Raw genomic sequence first — 16,921 nt, forward strand, 5'->3', positions numbered from 1 at the left:
TCCATTCAAAAGCTGGTATTTACGGATGTAGGATCGTTGCACGCTACTGTGCACGCTACGGTGATTGATTTAATTATTATATTCGTCTCTATTTTTTTGTTGGTTTTTTTCTCCTCCTCGTCTAGCTCTGGCGTCTGGATACTGCGTCACGTATTTCTTACGTGTATCGGAGTGAAAAGGATATAGAAATTAAACGATTTGAAAGGAAATTGGAAGAATTAATTTTCACTCGATAAAAATCAATCATCATGATGGATTTCGGTGGAGATGGAGGATGCGATTCTGGAGGGGATGCAGGTGGTGGAACATCAGGTTGTACGGATTCCGGAGGTGCAGAAATTTCGTCGACTTTTGCTTGGGCAGTACCATCGGCAGATTACCAAAATTATGACACAACGACGGATTATACCTTGGATCATTATCGGGATTACGCTGCGTTCGCGGGATTTTCCAATTCGTCTGATTATCCTGACAATCATTGTTCAGGAAATTCAAATCATTATCGTCAAGATCAACATTATCCTCGAGAAGAAACGAAACAGTATTGCTATCCTGCGCTCATATATACTATAGGCGCTATTGCTCTTATAGGTTTATTTGTATTATTTTTTTTCAAACTTTCAACGAGTGCTGACTGACGCATAGAAAGACGGACAGCCTTACTCGGACTTAATTTATTGTTTCTGGGATATTGTAATAAAGACATTTCATAATCGATAGGTGATTTTAATTTGTTCATTTTTCAACCTAAATTACTGAAAGTCAAAGATTTCCTCCTTATTTTCCGTCCATCTTTAACGCTGAATGAATATTTACGGTGATATTCGCATGCGATTTGCGCAATGTTTCAAAAACAAAAGATTCAGAGCGTTCAAATTTTGCGCTCGTCTAACTTATATGGCAGAGTCAACTCCCGGCAGGTTGCTCACTTTCGTGGGTCGCTATCCTTTGAAATGGAGTTAATTCACGTTTTAGGCAATTCAGCCATTTTTGTGAGACAGCACGTCGACGTCGCGTTTCTCGCAATCAGTTTCGCGAGATGTTTCAATTACCCGTTGTTTAATAAAGTATGTATAATATTTTATCCACACGTGTATAATAAAAAGGAGCAAAGGTATTTGTTTACGAGAAATAATTTCGTAAACCGCAATAGGGGTTTCCCTGACTCATGAAATATGTCTTCGTCAGGGACCAAGATTCTCAGAGAGTGTTGTGCTTATTGTGCAGTGCAATTAGAACGCTGTTACGTTCCATCTCCCGTTTATTACGGGCGAGTCATATTTTTTTAATCAACTTACGATTTCTCATATAAATAAAGATAAGTGGTAAATTAATACCTAAACTTGCAACGCGTGACAAATAAGATTACTTCACCGACCAGCGTTTTGAAAAACTCTCGACAGACCTTCGATCATTTGTGATTGATTTTTAAACCGTTGTCACTTTAATTAGACAACATTAAACTAATTATTAGACCGCTATAATATTTATGTCGACGGTATTTCGCTATGTGACGCCGCGTCGAACGAATCACGAGTTCCTCAAGTGATTAACAGACTTCATCTTTAAATAATTTCTAGGTATTAGGATCAGAGAGATTGAAGAAATAACCTTTTTTTTGTGTACTGTCGTTTTTAATCGACGTGATCTACCATGGCTGCTACTTTCGACCAATATGACAAATCCAGGTAAATATAACTCAAAATTCGATCACGTAATTTTAAAGTCAGTCAACTGATACAAAAGTTTCCTATTCTCTTTTTTGATTATTTACACATTATATGGGTACCTCCGTGCTTACGAATACCACACATTCTGTTTTTCATAATTTGCAAACATCTGACTCATTGCTCTCAAGTGTCGTACTTTGTACACATCTACATTTATTTGACGCCATTAATTATCAGATATTGAAACTATTGCTGAAATTATGTCTCTCTAATGACAACGGGTGTATTTATATTTCAGTTGGTACTTCGGCGCGATGTCGAGGCAAGATGCTACAGATTTATTAATGAGTGAAAAAGAAGGAGGTGTATTTTTGGTGCGCGATAGCACATCTATCCATGGAGATTTTGTGTTGTGCGTTAGAGAGGATAGCAAAGTTAGTCATTATATTATAAACAAGATACAGCAGCAGGGAGATCAAATAAGGTATAGAATTGGCGATCAAATGTTTCCCGACATACCAAATCTCCTCGCCTTTTATAAATTACATTATTTGGATACCACATCGCTAATCAGGCCGGCACCAAGAAGAATTCAAAAAGTCATCGCCAAGTACGACTTTGAAGGAAATGATTCGGAAGACCTACCGTTTAGGAAAGGTAATTGTAACTTGTTGAGACAGATACAATACTTGTAACAAATGAAACAATGCGCAAAAATGTTATTGTTCAAAGGTGAAATTCTGACAGTGATATCGAAAGACGAAGAGCAGTGGTGGACGGCGAGGAATAGCTTGGGTCAGACCGGTTCGGTACCAGTTCCGTACATCCAAAAATACGAGGAAGACAGTTTGACGCTTCTGGAAAATAGTTCGCGACCAGATTCAGGTGGCAGCTGCAGTTCGAATTCAAATTTGGCACAACAGCAACCACAATCGCAACTTCTTCAAGAATCTGGGCAGACAGGGGTACCCAGACGTTGTAATATTCAGAGGACGCTACCTGCGTTTGCAAAAGTCAAACAGGCTAGAGTGCCAAATGCATACGATAAAACTGCTCTTAAACTAGAAGTTGGAGATATGATTAAAGTTACCAAAACTAATATTAATGGTCAGTGGGAAGGTGAATTACATGGAAAAACTGGACACTTTCCTTTTACGCATGTTGAATTTGTAGACAGCGAAAATGGCGATGGTAATCAAGAAATGTAACACAAGACCTGAAAGAATAACTCGAATCGCCGAGGTTAGATGCAGCAGAAACGTTGTCGTAATTGTTAGTCCTTGTCAAATTATTGCTATCTATACTAATGCGGGAAATTATGGTAAATATTAGCTATTCAGCTTGCGCTATTCCTTATTATTAGGTACTCTAAGGTCTTCCTTTTTTTCATAATTTCAACAGAATTCGTAGTAAAGAAAGGTAACTTTTTTCCATATGAATTCATTGAAACGAAGTATATATTTATGCTTACATGTAGATATATTTTTGTTGCTCTTTTGGCAAATTGAAGAAAGTTGCGTTATGATCCTGTATTATTTGACTGACTTTCCTTGTATTTACATCATGTATGGTAATAACTTATTCATATTTCGTGCATTGGTATAGATCTTCTTTACCCGCCATAAGTATAACGTGCCACTACCAAATCGAACAAGAGGCACTTGAACTTGACGTTCTTTTCAGTTATTTTGCACGAGCACTAGATTTGTCTGCCATAGTGTTACGCAGAATCTTCCAACAATTAGTACACGCAGTATTAATCAGGAATAAGTAAAAGATGAAATTATAGAATTAAAACAAAAATATCGCTAAAAGCAAATGAGATATAACGATCAATAATTCTATAGTCAAAATATTTTTCATATATCCAGTCTTCTATCATTATAAGTAATCAATCTCTTGCAATCAATAAAAGAAAATATTTACAAAACCAACTTCCTATTTGATTAATGATAAAAGAAAAGACTTGAATAATTCATCACATAGCAATTTTTGTCATAACCAAGCTTACGACATTCGAAAACGGAGTGAGACGTCTTTGTTAATTATAATTGCATCAATTACATCATAATTCTTCTACAGAGTTAGCGAATAATAGTCTGTGAGGAAAAAAATAGGCAGCGCTGTGAGTGGATTTTTCCTACTTTCTCTGTTGTTTCTTTTTTTTTCAATATATATAAATATATACATACAATATTTTTATTATTATTGATAATATTATTATTGTATTTCCTATGACCGTAACACATTATGAAAAAAAAACCTACCCACTTTTTGTATAGAATAGATTTAGTGATCGCTACCGTGCCATTTTTTGTATATTTTCAATCTTTGTATCAATTTTTACCAAATATTATGGTGATCTGGAAATATTTAAATTGTCACAACATTATTTTGATCATTCATAGATATGTGGCATGTATTTACCAAATTGTTAAATTTAATAAGATGGTGATAATGATGAAGTTCACACCATACCTAGAAACGCATAATAGCTATAACTATTGTATATTATATCAATTAAATGTATGAAAATCTATGATCTTTCTGACTAGGCGATATTGTTTCATTTGGTAAATGTAAGTAAAAAAAAAAAAAAAAAAAAACGATTGAAACGCACTAGGATTTTTTTTACAAGAAACCTAAAATAATCCGATATAGAATTACTTGAAGTTATTATTACGGACCATGTAAATTGATACGATGCAAAAGAACCGCTATTATAACTTTGAAGAATAAAGAAATCATTAAGTCAGAACTCTGCGGCAGGTACGTGAATATAAAAGTATGCACCATTTTCTGTGTTAACTGTCGGTCAACCAATACTTGGTTCCAGCAAAAAATAGCGTTGCTATACAGAGCTAAAAGTGAAAGTGAAAAAACGTGATAAGAATACCATAAATTTTTTCTAAAATACGCACATGTTTTTTTTTCACTGTTTGGCAAATAGAAATAACTGGTTACCTAAACTCCCATGTTTAATTTCCAAATTTTTCGACTTTGTAGTGAATTGGGAGGAGAAAATGTACGTTAGATCATAGCACATTAGATAATATTCGATTAGATAGCTAAGTAATTGTATTATTGATTTATGATAAATAATTGTAATGTAATAAATTACAGTCATTGCATTGGAAGACACGTGTGAATAAAGAAAATAACATATACATGCAGTGAAGGCAAAAAAAAAGAAAGTGGGGTGAATTCCATAATTATTACGAAATTGTTTCACACCTCATTCAATTAATTCAGACAAAATCGTTTTGTATATATGTATTTTTCTTTTCTTTTTTTCCTGCTATAGTTATATAATATGGTTCTTACCGCTTACAAAGAATATTATACATAAATACAGAGGACATATCTAAACACATTTTAAATTGCTAGTTGTTACAATAAAAGATTTTTTTACTACAGTCCGACCGTTGAATACCGCCATACACCCCTGCAGTTTAGTTGACAGATACTCTTCGCAATTTTATTTATTGATTCTGTTTTTGTTCATTTTAGTTTTTATTAGGTTTTATCAATTTCATCTGATTACGAATGATTGATTCAATGAGTTGTTTTCATAATTGATTTATAAATAATTATTTATCGTTATTATCTTTAGCGTCAATTTATTTATTTTGACTCGACTCGATTTCATGGTACTTTTTAAATATCGTCTATCAAGTCTCAATAATTTTGTCAATTTTTTGCCTTCTATAAAACGTTTTTCCGATTTTTCTTTCATCATTTGTTTGTCAACTTTCATCAAATAGTTGACCCATTTTTCTCATTTTAGCGATTCAATGTTCGGCGAACAACTAGTTCAATTAGAGTAACTCAGGAAGAACTATCACTTCTGTGGATAACGCCTGAACTCGGTACTTTGGTAACCTGTTTCTTTATCTCACGGATAACTTTGCTACTCTCAATTTTGTTATCGATATTTGTCTGTTTTTTTTTTTTTCTCTTTGTTATTTCTAAGCAATTTGAATTTTTTCATACCATTCCCAAATCAGCTAATGATCCTCATGGTTGTTTTTTTATCAAAGTACAATAGCGTGCAATTTGTAAATGATATCTTACCTGTCGTCGTAGTTGTTTTTTATTCACCTCTTTCCTAAATGTCCACTTAGCGTGCTAACTGCGTTATAAGAGCTGCACACATTTCGAAAAATTCCATCGTATGGTGACCCGTTAGCTGGGATGGCGCGTTGAGGGAATCTGAAAATAGTGATTCGATGTTATCGTTCGACGTCCCTCTTTCTCGATTTACCAGGGATACTGATTTTTTAAGATAATCTACACACCTTCGTTAACACTTTCGGTGTCCTCACTTGAACGTGATTTGAAGTCTAGTAAATAACTTTTATAATCAACTTGGTATAGTTGGAGAGACATTTTGCTGTATTTATTTGTTACTTTATTCTTATGTCGAACTCTGACGCTGTATGCATTGATGATTTTCCATTCCTATGTAGAGACAGTCGTTCAATGGGATTATTTGTTCGTCTTTCAACGCCAAGTTCATCGTTCATTTAAGTAGTAATTTTTTTTCATCATACTCACAAAATTAAGCGCAGACATGGCACGATACACCTCGTTCATAATGTCATTTGGTTTTGACTGAGATCTAATTCCTAGATGCCATTTGGCTCGCTTCACTGGCGTACCACGATTCGGGCCAGCTACACCGGATTGAATTTGAACCTGGACTCCGCTTTGCGAATTTTTATTTTCACGCAGCGCTGAACAAAACAATGTTTCCTTTCTCAGTCTGAAGAATGTCAACTTCTATAGATTATCCGCTTATTACTCACGAGCAATTCTTTCAGGATGAGGACGCAGCGGACTATTATTTGAGTCGCTTGGGCTGAAAGCAACCGGTGGAGGACTCGAAGCGACATAAAAATCTTTGTATTCAGCTTTGGCAGCCTCATCGGCGATCCTCTTATTATCGATTATCAAGTGATAGGCGATTGCCAGTTGATCGTGTGGATCGCAACTCAACAGAGCTGAATGCACCTCTGTTTCTTTAACGTTAAACTTTTCACAAACCTCATTGACAGCACCTATGTCTATTACGGAAGAGTCTTGCTCAACGGGAGATGGAAATAGATAAGTAGGAAGTTCTTTCTGGAACCATTCGTGTTTTCTATTTGGAAAAAAGAGAGAAATGAATAGAAAAATAAGTAAATCAATTTCAGGTAAATAAAAAAAAGTTTTACTTTGAAAAAATATTATGCGACGTTGAGTTACGTACTTGATATCCTCAATAGTAGCCCTTTTCATCGGATCGACTTGCAGCATGTGACACAGTAGACTCACTACAGTTTTATTCAAGTATTCCGGAATAGGAAAAATCCCGGCTGAAAATAAAAGTGATTGTGTCAGTCTTGTTATTAACTAGCGATCGATATTGAATGTTGAGTTAGCTTAACTATAAAAATACCCAGTACCCACTTTTTATTTTTCTAAACAAAGTTGGCACGTGTTCGTCGTCAAAAGGCAAAGTACCACAAAGTAGAGCGTACAAAATGACTCCGCAGGACCAAATATCTACTTCGGGACCTGCATATAACTTTCCCGATATAACTTCAGGCGCCGCATAGTTAGGGGAACCGCATGAAGTTCTTAAAAATTCTCCATCAGTCATCATGTTGGATAAACCTAAAATAGAAGGGTAAAGTAAGTAGAGCTGAGAATTATTCAAACGGATAATAATACTTTACCAAAATCTGCAATCTTGACATGGAGATTGTGATCCAATAGCAAGTTTTCTGGTTTCAAATCTCGGTGTACAATCATGTGACGATGGCAGTAATCTACACCTGATATAATCTGTTGAAAAAACCTACGAGCTTCGTATTCTTTCAGCTTTCCATGTTTGACAATATAATCGAACAATTCACCCCCTGATACATATTCCATTATCATGAAAATGTCTGTTGGAGTGCTTATGACTTGATACCTGAGAAGGAGATACGAATCTTATTAAGAATGGTGATAATTGAAAGCACATTGATAAACTTACAATTTAATGATATGAGGATGACGGAACAATTTGAGATTCTGTATCTCTCTACGTATCTTTCCCACAACATCGAGGCTCTTTATTTTTTGACGATTCAAAATCTTCACCGCAACTTTCAGCTTAGTAAGTGCATGTTCTCCGACTGTAATAGAAAATATAGTCTCAGCATTCGTATCCGATGTTTGTTAATTCACAATGCTGTCTTACTTTTTACTTTTCCAAAAGTGCCAACACCCAAAGTTTGTCCCAGTGTGTAGTGGCCAATTTTTACTATGGGCTGTGGCTGACCAGACTGAATTTTATCAGTCATTGTAAGATCTTCTGTAAAATTGAATGGTACTAATTACTTGCAATGTCCATTGGAGTGATGAAGCATGTAGCAAGTTGAGTAAAAAAATGAAGGCTTATGCCACCTTAATCTATTGCGTTAGCTTGACATGTTAAAAATTGATTCAAAAATATGAAACTCTAAAACAAAATGGATAATTGTTTCAATTCAATAACACTTAGATCTACATACTTACGTCATGTAAGTAGAGGAGCATAGTTTTGATGAGAATAAAAACGAAACTTGAAAAAACAGAAGGGTTCTGAAGTAAACATGAATAAACAATTAAATAATCATTAATACCTTTTAATCGTCGTACATAGGACGGTAAAGATGATGACCTCAGTTAAATCTTCAAGGAAACATATTTAATAGTAATAAGTAATGTAAATGTAAATAAGTAACTGGGCAGCAGTGTGTGATTAAACGTATATTATCACCTGACATTATTTACCATAGTTGCGAAATACGCATTACATGGGAAAATATATAACTAACTCAAGGTGAGATCAGTTGCGCTGTCGCGTATTTTGATTACACTTTTTTAGCGATGCAGTCGGTAAGGAAAAACGACCCCAATTTTGATAACAAGTCAACCATCTCGATATCGCAAAATTTCGATGCGCCGCGAAGTCAGGTGGTCCCGAGCTACCCTCTAGCCCGAGCTAGTCCATGGCGCCCTCCACGAATCGACGTGGTACGCGGTAATAAAGTTCATCTTAAAACTCGCAGCGCGCAAAGCTCAAATATCTCATGTATGATTCTCTATTAATTTATTTGAATCAGAAGCTAAACGGGTCAACCACGAAAGGGTGGCAGCGAAACTGAAACTCACTTGCCTGAAGAAAATATAAAACTTGAAAATTTGGAGCATTGAAGTCTCTATATGATCTCATTGTAATTTCGGAGAAGCTGGGCCTCACACTGTAACATTGACACAAATTACTTGGTTGGAGATCCGATTTCATTGAATTGGAGTGAAAACAAACATCTGGAGAAGTGAAAACACAAATACCATTAAACTTTCCCAACATTTGAACGAAACAATAGTGCAAAACGAAGAACATCCAATTTTCCACTTGTCTCTTCATGATTAATTAATCTCGGGGAAGATCTTTAGTATTATTTTTGAATGTGGCCTTCAGCTCAAGTTGCGCGTGAGAAATGGCCGCAGCTTCTTTTTAACCGCTCGATGTACAAATGGTGAAGTCTAAATTTAGATGTGTCGCTTCATGTACACATGTATGTTTTGTAAATGCCAGAGAATGTATTGATCTGAGAATAATCGCGCTGCAAAAGAGTTTCAGAATCGTTAATATCCGATAGGAAATAAAGATTCATCGGTAACACGAACTTGAATATGTATTCGAAAAACGCGTAAGTAACGAAGACATGCGAGTTGAAGTCTTGAAATTTTTGAAGATAGTTATAAATGCACTTTATCTAACGAATGATTTATAGGTATACAATGAAGAAAATTTGTTTCAGCGCTAAATCCGCCATCTCTTTTGATTCTGCGTATCGATTCGCCACCGAGGATGACATATTCTTCGAAAATTTCAAGGAACAATCTAAATCAGGAAATCCTCGTACACTTGTTGACATAGCAAGGGGAATCTCGGAGTTGAGAAATCTTTCTGTTGTCGAATCTTATGAAAAAAAGAATAACGAGTGGGCTAAGAAATTCCTTGCCAATGCCGATAATACAGATGAAATAGCGGAAAAATTATCCAACATTAAAAAAGCTCTATTCGCTGCTGAAATAATGAATTGCGATGACATGAAAATATTTTTTAACGCCATCAAACGTCAAATTCATTATTCGTATACCTTGCAATATTTTGAAAAATGTTTGGAAGAATGTCGATACATGATGGCAATTATTATGATGAATGATAAAGTTGACGTAAATTTAATTGACGCGACGAAATACCGGTTATATAAAATAGAATGCCTGTCGTACGAAACGAGATGCTTGAAAATTCTGGGAATGTTTGAAAAAGCAAGAACAATTGCCAGAGAGGGCATGAAGGAGGCAAAGTATTTATTTCAAAAAATGGAAGAAGAAGGAGCTGCGATAAATGATGAAAAAAAATTGGACACCCTTGGCCCGTTTCTAGACGTTTTAAAGGAGCATAAGGAAAACGACCTTACAAAAATTTGTGCCATGGCAAAAAATTCGAACGGAGCTACGAAAATAGTTCTGCCTAAAGTTTATGGCAAGAAAAATGACAAATTACAGTCCTGCTCCGACGCTGTCACTTTGTGTTTCGACAAAGTTAAGGGCAGGCACTTGGTGGCAACGAAAAATATCAAAACTGGTAGCGTTTTAATTTTAGACGAACCATTTGCTTGGAGTACCGATGAAAATATGCTTGAAAATAATTGTCTGCATTGTCATCATTCATTAGCGTACCTGCAAGCCAGCAAAATACCTTGCCACAATTGTCAGACAGTTAGTAAATTGCTAAAGATCCATTAAATGTGATACTAAAAATCACTTTGACTGTGACCGATGCGGTAAAAATTATTGCGCCGGAGATAGAAAAGATGAATAAACAAAAAATATCGATAACTACTGAAAATCAAATTGGGCATTGTTGAAAATCATCGGTTGCATTTCCATGCACTTTGCTCGAAAAGTTGATAACGTAAGTTTAATAACTTCCAGGTCAACTTCTGCTCCGAGGATTGCAGGAGGGAATCATGGCAGCAATATCATCGGTGGGAATGTACGATCTTTGATTACTTTTACCGGATGAAAAATATACAAAGTTCTCGGTTGCTACTCGCGTATAGGACAACCGTCTTGCTAGCCACAAAGGAAATGAAAACGGACGATTTTGAACTGAGTTCCGAGTTGAAAAAGTACTATTCGAATAGCGATGACGATTCAAAGAGACTCAAAATTGGGACAGGTGACGAGTACGACCCATTGGATTATTGGACGGTCTATTCGCTGGAAACTAATAGTAAAAATATTGATCCGAGGATGAATTTGATGCATGCTATGCATAGTGTGATATTAGCAAAGTGTTTCAAATTCGTATCTTCGAAAGTAATACCAAAGGTTCGTATCGGAGAAGAAGAAGAGAGTGCTTTGGCGTGCGCGACGCTTTGTCATTTGCAGGCGATAAATTCAAACGCATATGAAATTGTGGAAAACGTTTCGGACGAGCGTACAAACACTTGGAGGCCGCGAACCGTCGGTGGAGCAATTTATACTACAGTCAGTTTAACGAATCACAGCTGTATTCCCAACATAGTTCGCCACACCCATCCCAGAGGTATAAAAAATCAAGAAGAAAATAATGAAAAGAAAAACTTTGTCAAGCCTTGACAGAAGCTGACGAATGAATTCTAAATAATCTAATTTCATTTTCAAGGAAAAGTGGTGGTCCGAGCGATTCGATTCATCCGCAAAGGTACTGAAATCTTGGATTGTTACGGTCCACATTTTTTGAGCGATTCAAAAAGCGAGAGGAAAGCGTACCTCCGAAAAAAGTATAATTTCGACTGTGCTTGCGAAGCCTGCGACAAGAATTTATTTCCGGCAACAACGTCCGGTGAATGGTATAAATGTAACAAGTGCTTTGCTGTAGCAGAGAAATTACAAAACTGTTGCGCAAATTGCGCTTCCAAATTCGATAGGATGAAAATTGACAGAGCTATGAAAAAATCATTGAAACGTAAAGTGGTAGCTATTCAGAAAATGTTAGATGGAGACCATGCGGCTGCCTTACCGATTTTATTAGGCCACGCTGAAATTGTTGACAAAATATTTGCAGATTACAGTTTAGAAGCTGTTAAGACGCAGCAGGCTTTGATACAATGCTTGAACAGTATGGGCTGCATTGCCAAATAAAAATATTAGCAATTTTTACCAAACCTACAAAAGAAAACATGCCGAAGACATTGATTAGAACTAGACAATGAGTTGTGAGAATTAGAGTAAGGCGTGTTCGGTGTTATGGCTTATAATTTATTTGTCACACTCATCATACTTGAAATTTCTTTTAACAAAAGAAGAAAGAAAAGATTCAAAATCACCTGACAACAACAGCTAAGGGAAAAATTCATTTTACTGAATAAAATAAAATTTGTTTCTTTTTTGTTCGTTACATTAGACGAACGACAAGAGTATAGCGAAGCTCTTTGCATATTTCGGGCAGTATTTCATCAAGACATACGCCTCAATTCAAATATATTTACAAAGTATTTTTTTCAAGAAAATGCGGAACAAAAAAAAAGAGAATAAAATCAGTTCTGTAGAGTAATCGAAAATCACGTAATTCACCTCCTCTCACATATGTACATAAATACAAACCGAACGGACTTCAAAGAATGTTGAAATCAATCAATGTAATATTCATGAATACCGCGTCAAAATGCAGGCATATTTCAAGCAGGGTTCTTAATTGTTAGAATAGTTAATGTCGCGAAGATCGAAAAGTGGTTTTTAACACTATAAAGAATCTGCTGCCTCTAAAACCAGAGGACAGTACATCGTTAAAAAAAAGTGATGAAAAATGGATTAAAAAAAAAAAAATCTGTCCCTCTAACTTGGACGTAAAAATTCAATTTCAGCGTATCCGACAATAGCCATAAATTCGATTCATCCTTTTTTTTGTCGCAGCTTCAATTATTCTTTTCAAAATTTTTGATCACTTACTCGGATGAATTTCTTGTTACATGATAAGAGATAGCGTGTATAAATAAACAATTAGCATCGATTAAAAATATTAATTCTAAATTTTTTTCAAACCGTTTTGCCTGCAGCTCATCTGTATGTTCCAAAATCCCCCTATAGACATTTTTAGTCCTAACTTTGTTATAACTATGAAAAAAAATAAAAGAAAAAATCTATACCAAGATGAAATACAACATATGTATCCTGTTCTCCGTATATGGTCTTTGGTTTTTGCTCGCTCTCGTTTTCTTTGTATTTTCTTTCCAATCTCTTATTTCTATAAAAAAAAAACCAGAAAAACAAACGACAAATCGAACCAAAAAGGGATTTCTGAAAGACGATCATCCGATTACATACGATAAATTCAATTATCATATTGTCGGTGTGATTTTACCGTTTGGTAATTAGAGTTGATTGATGTTTCCGTAGGCAAATGGCGATGATTACCCACATTATTATTTTCTGTTTTTTTGTCTCGAACGCAGGTAATACCTATTTGTAACTAACCGTAACATTGGGTGCATTATTCATACGAATCTTCCGAATATCACCACATATGTGTCTCGCGAATCTCACTGATGATGTGACCAGCCTTTGTTAGTGCCTGCAATTGATTAATCAATCGAAATTGAATTAGTTTTATGATTTATGAATAGATAATTTTCTTTTTCTTTTTGATTTCGATTTTACTATTTTACTGTGAATTTTATAGCCGATAAAATCACCAAGTATGATTTTTTCTTGAATTTTTCTTCTGTTCGATTATTATGAGCCCAACAAGACATGGACTGTACTCAATATTGTCACAATCTGTATACGAAGTTTAGGTCATTGTTGGCACCATTAAACTATTGCATTCTTCCTGTTCTCAGCAGAATGATTATTTTAATTTTCCCAATGTTTCCGTGTTCTTCTGGCATTAAACGTAAAAGAACAAAAAAAAATTTCGAATCAAGGATGATAGTGTAGTAAAATAAACTTACTTTGAGCATATCGGCGGCTTCCTTACGCCTAACAGCGATGTGCTCGCTTTCGTTGAGAAGCGATTCGATATGATCAGGTTTATAAAGATGAGTGACTAGCTCGCTTTGCAAATTGTCCTTAACGTAATTGACCAGAAAATGCATAACAGCTTTTGGTACGCTGTCTTGTATAGATTTTCGTACTATATAAAAATACGACTTTATCAATCGCTCTGAAAACCAGTTACAATACGATTAGAAGATGAAAAAATGTCAACAATGAAAGTTAGATGAATTTTGTTACCTATCACATCGCAATCACGTTGCTCACGATCGCTGAGCTTCCGAGGTGTTTGTGTGGGAACTTCGGGTAAAAGATTAACTGGTTTCTGTTGAGGGGACCCCCGCTGTAAATCCAAAACAGAATTTGGGCTAGTAGCAGAGTTGGAAGTTGGACTCCCTTCTCTATATCTTACGGGAGATCCATCCATTGAATTTCCACTAACTGAGTCTGTTTTCCCTTGGGGTAGTAGGCTACTAAGTAGCCAATGATTTTGCTGCGCTTGTGTATCTCTATTGTGATCATTATGAACCGGAGAATCATCACTTTTGACTGCTTTCTGATTCTGGGAAACACGCAGTTTTAGACAAATATTTTAACTATGAATAAAAATCACAAGCTATCCGTTGAATTAAGAAAAGAAACGAGCCAAAAAACGTATGAAAATTGGAATATCAATAACGATTCCATTTCTACTCACCTGTTCGGGAGTAATAATTGTGCTACCGGTAGAAGCATTTGAAGTAGCAGACAAGTGTCTTTTATTGGGTTTGAGTTGGTCCGCTTCGGCATGTTTCAACAACGAAGAGACAAGAGCTGCATCTTTGTGAAAATCTGGATGTTTGGTATTGATGTATGCTAGTTCAATTGCGACGAGATTTTCGACCTACATGAACAAAAAAATGAAAAAGCAAAAGCCCTAAGCTATGCTAGCATATGTTTCAAGTTAAACATACCATAGAATTAGTAGTTGGCAATCGTCTACGAAGAAGATGGGTGACGACATCAACAATGCGTTCGTGTAACTTGGGAAAACGTAGCATTTCCTGCTGAACTTCGGTCCCACAATGCTGAATAATTCTCTGCATTTCTTCGTGAACAAGTTCAACGCACCGTTGAGAGGGTTCTTCTAGTCTTCTGATCTGCCGCTTTACTAAAAGCTCAAAAGATACCTCAGGAACGAATAGAGCTGGTCTCGGACCTGTCGCGTTTCTAATAGCAGTTAGAATGTCCATTCTGGTAAGTCCGGCCAGCGGATGAATTGAGTCCAGAGTACGTCCGAAGGTTTCATGAAAAATGTAGCATATACGAGCGCCGCCGCAGAGCTCTGTTGTCTCAATATTGCGAGCAGTTCCTTCGATAGTTGCACAGTAGCTGCTGGCAAATTTAGTTATTATTTGAAGTAGCGTCTGACTCTTGTCTCCAACATCTTCTCCATATGAATTTAATAGGGTTTGGAACTGAGAGACCATCACGTTCACTCGTGTCTGTTGATTAAATAAATTGTTTTTTCTTAAGAAGCATCCGATGATTGAATAACCGATTTTTCGATTAACTAGCTGATGCGACAGCTTCACTGTACCTTCAAGTCCGGAAGGCAGTCTCTAATATGATGCATTAAGAGCCTGTTTAGCGTTTTTGCGAGGTAAGGAGTACCATTCCTATTTGCTAGAGTTGGATATTTTCGTTGCAGAAAGGCAGCCTCATCCTTGAGAGCATCTTGTATGGTTTTGTTGTTAATGATGTCTTGTTGAGAACGATTCACAACTCCGATAATACCAAGCTTCACAGGAATGACTCTTCCGCAGAGTATGTCAATGGCATCCGTTCCTCAAAATCAAAATAACAAGCAATTCTCAAGCAAAGTTGCTTTGACAATGGACAATCAACGGAATAGTTTAAATGAAAAAAGTTACCAGCATCCATAAGATCTAGTTTAGTGACAACAGCAAGAGTTCTTCTCCCATCTGGGTCAACATCTTTGCTAAGTTTGAGACTTTCACTGGTTGCCATATCCGTGTTAGCAGTAACAACAGCCAATATTATAGAATTTGGATTACAGATATGTTTGAGTACCAAATTTCTGATCTGCGCCTCGATATCTTCAGGCTGGTCGCCAACAGGCACTTTGGTGATTCCCGGTAAATCGACGAGGGTAAGATTAACAACAGAGTTTGAATAAACCTTGAGATTTATTGGCTCAGGACAAATTCCTTTGTTAGAGCCAGCCATCCTGTTGGTCTCTGCCTCAATTTCTTGTCTGATTTCATCAAAGTCCGTGAATATTTTATTCTTTGTGTGCAAAAATACCCCCCACTCATCCAGACTCAGTGTGCCATCTTCAGCAGACCTGTGCTCTCTATCATCTTTCGGTGCATAAACCAGCTGTAGAATTAAAGGTCTTCGAGTAACAATTCCGGTACCCCGAGGCAAGAACGATCGACCGACCAGACTTTCTATGACAGAGGACTTTCCCGAGCTCTGTGATGATAGAAAAGATTGAAAACTATTAGTTTGTTGGTTCGTTTCGGCTACTGGAAACTATTTTAATGACAGATAGAGAACGCAGCAAAATTTCAGAGTAAAGGTAAAAAATTGGATTGATCATTAGCGCTTATGATGTATGAATGAGTGAAGGAATAGAAAAAGATAAAATAGAGTTACGGAACGTGTTGCGGGTATAATTAACCTGTGTTCCTAGAACGACAATCTGAGGGAGTTGTATGGCATCAGCACCGACGGTGTTGAAAACATCTTGAAGTTTATTGATGACTGGAATTAAAGCCTCCATGATGAATTGCCGCCGATAAATCGTACTATTGTGAAATGTTTAAGAACAATAGATACAATGAATAGATCAGTCGGCTTAATAAAAATAATATCTGATGTAAGCCGATTTTGAACACAGAATGATAGCAATGATCGAAATCCAGGGTTGCAGCCGCGACTTGATTTTTATCAGATATCCAACCCCAGTAAAGTAACTGTTCGTTATTATTATCGCCGTTTCACTCTCTACCATCAATTGTCGATCGTACGAGTGAACACTTGGACCAAATTAAAGCTCAACCTTTTTTCACAAAAAACACTTTTTTCGATCCACCGGCTAAAACTGCTTGGTGGTCAAGAATCGCTAACGGCCATATTTGATATTTGCGGTCGATGCGAGAGAAACTTCCAACTCCAAC

At 36.2% G+C, this 16,921-nt stretch overlaps 4 protein-coding genes across 9 annotated transcripts; 2 read left to right on the forward strand and 2 right to left on the reverse strand.

Moving 5' to 3' along the window:
* The first annotated feature begins 926 nt into the window (after window positions 1–926).
* Window positions 927–4,289, forward strand: LOC105693385 (adapter molecule Crk). The gene is made up of 4 exons (XM_012413248.3): window positions 927–1,067; window positions 1,581–1,688; window positions 1,969–2,327; window positions 2,403–4,289. Exons 2-4 carry the CDS (start codon window positions 1,654–1,656, stop codon window positions 2,876–2,878), a joined length of 870 nt encoding a protein of 289 aa, XP_012268671.1. The 5' UTR covers window positions 927–1,067; window positions 1,581–1,653; the 3' UTR covers window positions 2,879–4,289.
* Window positions 4,290–4,928: 639 nt separating this feature from the next.
* LOC105693382 (5'-AMP-activated protein kinase catalytic subunit alpha-2) lies at window positions 4,929–8,466 on the reverse strand. 2 transcript variants are annotated; one of them, XM_025746008.2, is made up of 11 exons: window positions 8,324–8,457; window positions 8,217–8,262; window positions 7,900–8,013; window positions 7,693–7,834; window positions 7,391–7,629; window positions 7,122–7,328; window positions 6,922–7,027; window positions 6,479–6,813; window positions 6,228–6,406; window positions 5,969–6,131; window positions 4,929–5,882 (listed from the first exon to the last, which is right to left on the reverse strand). In XM_025746008.2, the coding sequence occupies exons 3-11, from the start codon at window positions 8,000–8,002 to the stop codon at window positions 5,791–5,793; spliced, it is 1,566 nt and encodes a 521-aa protein (XP_025601793.1). In that variant the 5' UTR covers window positions 8,003–8,013; window positions 8,217–8,262; window positions 8,324–8,457; the 3' UTR covers window positions 4,929–5,790. The 2 variants fall into 2 exon arrangements, with proteins under 2 accessions (XP_025601793.1, XP_012268666.1); XM_012413243.4 differs by lacking the exon at window positions 8,217–8,262 and having other exon boundaries at window positions 8,324–8,466.
* Window positions 8,387–12,773, forward strand: LOC105693380 (SET and MYND domain-containing protein 4-like). 3 transcript variants are annotated; one of them, XM_048655969.1, is made up of 4 exons: window positions 8,387–8,523; window positions 9,509–10,475; window positions 10,692–11,307; window positions 11,407–12,773. In XM_048655969.1, the coding sequence occupies exons 1-4, from the start codon at window positions 8,498–8,500 to the stop codon at window positions 11,883–11,885; spliced, it is 2,088 nt and encodes a 695-aa protein (XP_048511926.1). In that variant the 5' UTR covers window positions 8,387–8,497; the 3' UTR covers window positions 11,886–12,773. The 3 variants fall into 3 exon arrangements, with proteins under 3 accessions (XP_048511926.1, XP_012268663.2, XP_048511925.1); XM_012413240.3 differs by lacking the exon at window positions 8,387–8,523 and adding an exon at window positions 9,256–9,397; XM_048655968.1 differs by lacking the exon at window positions 8,387–8,523 and having other exon boundaries at window positions 9,471–10,475.
* LOC105693378 (dynamin-1-like protein) lies at window positions 11,982–16,907 on the reverse strand. Of its 3 annotated transcripts, XM_012413237.3 has the most exons (9): window positions 16,423–16,907; window positions 15,650–16,214; window positions 15,316–15,563; window positions 14,690–15,220; window positions 14,434–14,619; window positions 14,149–14,298; window positions 13,977–14,079; window positions 13,694–13,905; window positions 11,982–13,314 (listed from the first exon to the last, which is right to left on the reverse strand). In XM_012413237.3, the coding sequence occupies exons 1-9, from the start codon at window positions 16,522–16,524 to the stop codon at window positions 13,258–13,260; spliced, it is 2,154 nt and encodes a 717-aa protein (XP_012268660.1). In that variant the 5' UTR covers window positions 16,525–16,907; the 3' UTR covers window positions 11,982–13,257. The 3 variants fall into 3 exon arrangements, with proteins under 3 accessions (XP_012268660.1, XP_012268661.1, XP_012268659.1); XM_012413238.3 differs by lacking the exon at window positions 14,149–14,298; XM_012413236.3 differs by having other exon boundaries at window positions 13,977–14,298.
* Between the last annotated feature and the right edge of the window lie 14 nt (window positions 16,908–16,921).

This window comes from Athalia rosae, chromosome 5, assembly GCF_917208135.1.
Source record: "Athalia rosae chromosome 5, iyAthRosa1.1, whole genome shotgun sequence".
Classification (NCBI taxonomy): domain Eukaryota; kingdom Metazoa; phylum Arthropoda; class Insecta; order Hymenoptera; family Athaliidae; genus Athalia; species Athalia rosae.

Excerpts from the sequence above, each read along its gene's own strand:
- LOC105693385 (XM_012413248.3), top strand. The coding sequence starts at position 1,654 with ATGGCTGCTACTTTCGACCAATATGACAAATCCAG. Across the intron at positions 1,689-1,968 it reads GACCAATATGACAAATCCAG|TTGGTACTTCGGCGCGATGT; the intron begins GTAAATATAACT and ends TTTATATTTCAG. Across the intron at positions 2,328-2,402 it reads AGACCTACCGTTTAGGAAAG|GTGAAATTCTGACAGTGATA; the intron begins GTAATTGTAACT and ends TATTGTTCAAAG.
- LOC105693382 (XM_012413243.4), bottom strand. The coding sequence starts at position 8,002 with ATGACTGATAAAATTCAGTCTGGTCAGCCACAGCCCATAGTAAAAATT. Across the intron at positions 7,630-7,692 it reads CATCCTCATATCATTAAATT|GTATCAAGTCATAAGCACTC; the intron begins GTAAGTTTATCA and ends TCTCCTTCTCAG. Across the intron at positions 6,814-6,921 it reads GCTACTATTGAGGATATCAA|AAAACACGAATGGTTCCAGA; the intron begins GTACGTAACTCA and ends TTTTCCAAATAG.
- LOC105693380 (XM_048655968.1), top strand. The coding sequence starts at position 9,471 with ATGATTTATAGGTATACAATGAAGAAAATTTGTTTCAGCGCTAAATCC. Across the intron at positions 10,476-10,691 it reads CTTGCCACAATTGTCAGACA|GTCAACTTCTGCTCCGAGGA; the intron begins GTTAGTAAATTG and ends AATAACTTCCAG. Across the intron at positions 11,308-11,406 it reads TCGCCACACCCATCCCAGAG|GAAAAGTGGTGGTCCGAGCG; the intron begins GTATAAAAAATC and ends TTCATTTTCAAG.
- LOC105693378 (XM_012413236.3), bottom strand. The coding sequence starts at position 16,524 with ATGGAGGCTTTAATTCCAGTCATCAATAAACTTCAAGATGTTTTCAAC. Across the intron at positions 16,215-16,422 it reads TTGTCGTTCTAGGAACACAG|AGCTCGGGAAAGTCCTCTGT; the intron begins GTTAATTATACC and ends CTATCATCACAG. Across the intron at positions 15,564-15,649 it reads ACTAGATCTTATGGATGCTG|GAACGGATGCCATTGACATA; the intron begins GTAACTTTTTTC and ends TTTGATTTTGAG.